The sequence below is a fragment of the Lytechinus pictus genome, chromosome 9 (assembly GCF_037042905.1).
Source record: "Lytechinus pictus isolate F3 Inbred chromosome 9, Lp3.0, whole genome shotgun sequence".
Lineage (NCBI taxonomy): Eukaryota > Metazoa > Echinodermata > Echinoidea > Temnopleuroida > Toxopneustidae > Lytechinus > Lytechinus pictus.
The window spans coordinates 24,208,124-24,212,173 of NC_087253.1; the positions used below are offsets into that span (position 1 = coordinate 24,208,124).

At 38.6% G+C, this 4,050-nt stretch overlaps 1 protein-coding gene across 1 annotated transcript; it reads right to left on the minus strand.

The window, feature by feature from the left end:
- Positions 1-944: 944 nt before the first annotated feature.
- LOC129268548 (trace amine-associated receptor 1-like) lies at positions 945-2,435 on the minus strand. The gene has a single exon (XM_054906089.2). The coding sequence runs from the start codon at positions 2,387-2,389 to the stop codon at positions 1,439-1,441; it is 951 nt and encodes a 316-aa protein (XP_054762064.2). The 5' UTR covers positions 2,390-2,435; the 3' UTR covers positions 945-1,438.
- Positions 2,436-4,050: the final 1,615 nt, after the last annotated feature.

Sequence of the window (4,050 nt, forward strand, 5' to 3'; positions counted from 1 at the left end):
CCTGTTCAGTAGCGTTTATCTATTATTCCCTATCTGATTTCAGCAGACGCACTCTTTGCCGTGTTTGCTGCAAGTTGAAAATTAATTGCAAACGAGTGACACGATTGCAAGAATTAGAAAAACAAACAGACGTGACATTGGTATAGTTTGCGTTTTTTATTATTATGCGGCTGTATCAAAGTATCGGGCGTTGGATAAGGAAAGAAGCAGAACATTTTTTACTTCACACCGATATGGCATGACGGAGAAAGCACTTACATATGCATTTTTCAAACAGATGAATAAAAGTCATATTCTTAATAATGGTGATGGCGATGATGACGGTGATGATGATTATGATGATGATGACGAGGACGATGGAGAAGATTGTTAAGAGGAATATGATCATAATTAAGATAATGCATGTAATGATGATGATAGTGACCATAATTATAGTAATCAATAATAAAGATCATGATAAAATTAATTAGAGTTGCAAAAATAATATTGACAACAGGATCATGACGATATATAGGAGTAGTAGTAGTTGTAGTAGTAGTAGTAGTAGTAGTAGTAGGAGTAGGAGTAGGAGCAGCAGTAGGGGGGAAGAGGAGTAGGAGGAGGAGGAGGAATCGTAGTAGAAGTAGTAGTAGTAGTAGTAGTAGTAGTAGTAGTAGTAGTAGTAGTAGTAGTAGTAGTAGTAGTAGTAGAAGTAGTAGTAGAAGTAGTAGTAGTAGTAGTAGTGGTAGTAGTAGTGGTAGTAGTAGTAGTAGTAGAAGAAGTAGTAGTAGTAATAGAAGAAGTAGTAGTAGTACTGGTAGTACTAGTATTAGTCATCGTCGTCGTTAAATTATTACTACTTCTACTACTGCTTCCACTGCTGCTACTGAAACCACTAGCGTACCTAAGGGGGGGCAGGGGGGCAGACTGCCCCCCTGACGAGTCACAACTCATAGAGGGGACGTATCCCTGCCCCCTCTGACGAGTCACAACTGATCCAAAAAATGCAATGAAAACAGACGTGTGCTCCCTCTTTTGAACCTGAAGACCTTTTTTTTTTTTTTTTTTGCTTGCTTGTCAAATTTTTTTGCGGACGAAATATCCTCCAAAAAAATTGCCCCCTTTCTGGAAAATCCTAGGTACGCCAGTGACTGAAACAAAATCATTTTACTTTTCGACACCATCAGGACAATCATCTTTATCAATAGACCTTTTCGTATCATCACCTTCATCACCATTATCGCCATAAAGCATGTAGAGAGTGAAAAATGCGCATTTACACTTAACCTTGAACTTTAAAAAAATGCGCCTTTGAATGTCTTTGACAGATATATGGCGCTATACAAATGCTGTGAACATATCATGCATGTAGCGGTAAATATTGACCAATAGAAACAATTATGACAAGAAAGCCTTGAAATGGTATATAATTGTTTGCAAATCAACACATCACAAAACATCAGTCGATCACTAACGAATTTTTGTCTCTGCCCAACAGCCTTTTCATGGTCAAACGTAGATTTCTTTGAAGGCAGAAATGTGTCATTGCATTCAGAAAATGATTACTAAATGCTACATACAGTACAGCAAAATGAACCGACTCTGGTACTGGTTCGTCATAATACGTCACAATTGCTACAACAACAACGTAAGGTGTCCATACGACATAGTAGGCTCCAAACATTACAGTGTTGGTAATAGCCGACTTAAGTTTCCCGCCAATTTTTGGTGTTGAGTCCTTCCGCTTTTCGCAGGCTAAAGGTAAGTTTGAAATCCGCCTGTGTTGCTTGTAGGCTGTTATTAAGACTTTGATGTTGAGATAGCCTGTAACACTACCTAAAAGGAAAACGTTCGCTATGTAAAACAACATGGAGGGGTTTCCAACGTAAAGCGATCCTCCCGGATCAAAATCACAGCTATCGGTGAAAACCTCGTGAAATGACCTTGCAATCGACAGCACCAAACCATATCCGATCGCCATCGCTATCATTTTTTTAGTACGCGTCCTCGATACCATAGACCAGTAGCGCATGGGTTTCATGATAGCGATATAGCGATCAATGCTGATAACCGCAAGAAGAACGTTCGATTGCGATACGAATGTCGTGCATGACGCGGCGACGACGGTGCATGCTACACGGTGGTTCAAAACAAGGGGGCGGTCGAATTCAAAGATGATGCGAGTACCAAAACATATAACTCCTCCAAGAATATCGATCACCGCTAAAGAGAGCAAACACAGACGAGTATTTTCTCCGAATTTATTCGGCGTTCGTGGTAAGACGATTAAGATGAAGATATTGAAGCAGGCGGAGAGGACGATACCAAGAAAACAAGCAGTTATCGCCAATATCCGATAGTTGGCCGATAAATCGATCTCAAGGGAGCCATTCATCGTGAGTGACGTCATGACGTGGACACCCGATGCACATACAAACCAGAAGATATATGACTCTGTCGTGTCTGTTTTATGTTTGAAAAGTAAAGCTTGTGTTAAAATTCAATTAATAATCCAGCTTTCTTCCATAATATTAGTTAATGATGAGGAGAAATATTTAGAAACATCTCATCACAGTGTTTTAATTTCGAATAACGATAGCCGCTACGACCTCACAATATTTATACAATATATAGTAGGGCAATAATGATGGGCGGGTGAAGTTGCATCATTTATACCGATAATTTCTGAATTCAATAGCGATACCATGAAAAAAAATCGAGATACATTCCACTTTTGTGATTACATTACAGTGACCACGGTGATAGTCATGTTATATCACGATTGGTTGTGTGGTTAAGATATGAAGTAGCAAATAATGGTAATATCATACCAGCCCTCTTAATTCTTAAAAATCTGCCCGTGGAATGGTCATCCAGATGTATTATTTGACGTGATTAAATGAAAAGAAATAGTAATCTCGCCTGTTCTAAGATTCGGGACTTCAAGCTATGAAGGCTCCTATTTGCTCCGATCTAATTAGCGTGACAACTCAAGAAGCATTCACCATTCGCCTCGGGAATTATATATCTGAATTTCCTTGCAATTTCAAAGTGGCTTTCGATCGCCAAGCAGTGCGAAAGTAGCTTCCAAGATATGAGGATTAAGAGTCAAAATCGAACAGTATATACGAGAAGTAATCCTTTCCAACACTTGTGAAAATTAGCGGAATGATCATCTCATTTTGCACCATTCATTAAAAGGCTGTATGAGAGATGTTAACATGATCTCCCCGTGTTGAAGGAGGTATCAATTGTCCTCCAATTAAATTGAGGCTGATCTGTCACATCTCTGAAGTATTTGATATTACATTGAATTCGGAAGTCTTGTCGTGCTTATTATTGTAGAACTGTGCGCAAATAATCGTCATTTTAATATCCCATGTTCCATTTTGAGTTGCAGCAATTCAACGGTTCAGTTGTTCAACTAATAACGTTCGTTAGGTCTTACAGGGTTGTATAACGCTAATACAATTGATTCATCACTGGCGAAATACAAAAGTTATACGATTTGCAACTGGTGTCTAAAATATCTTTTTCATGGAATTTTCCAAAAGAAACATCGACAATTGCCTATGTCCATGATGAAAAAAAAATGGACGACGTATTAATCCTCTATTTGATTCCCAGAGTTTCTGAACTTGTATGCACCAGCATTTGTTTTCGATCATGCCTTCTTCCGACTTCCCTGTTGGGTGTCATAAAAGAATACAGCGATACCTGTTGCGGATTGGCCATTTGCTGCTATACAACCAATATCAGGTATTTGGTGATGTCATTATCATGATTATGCGTTATGAGTATGGAAACCAAAACCGCAGTTGTTGAAATGCCAAACGTTGTCTCTCTATTCAGACAATGAATTAAATTGGTTGGGAATATTATGACCAAAATATGTATGTAAAGCGTGCTCGATGATTTAGAGCTAATTAGCATATTGACGCGTTCATCATGTCATGTCCATATCAACCTACCTTGAACGCAATGGGTTGATGATAGTTGTGATTTTCACTGTTTCTGTGAAAAGATGCACATTCACCAGTAGAATGGTGAATAATGTAAATCGCATATACT

Coding starts and splice junctions, on each gene's coding strand:
- LOC129268548 (XM_054906089.2), bottom strand. CDS start 2,389: ATGACGTCACTCACGATGAATGGCTCCCTTGAGATCGATTTATCGGCC.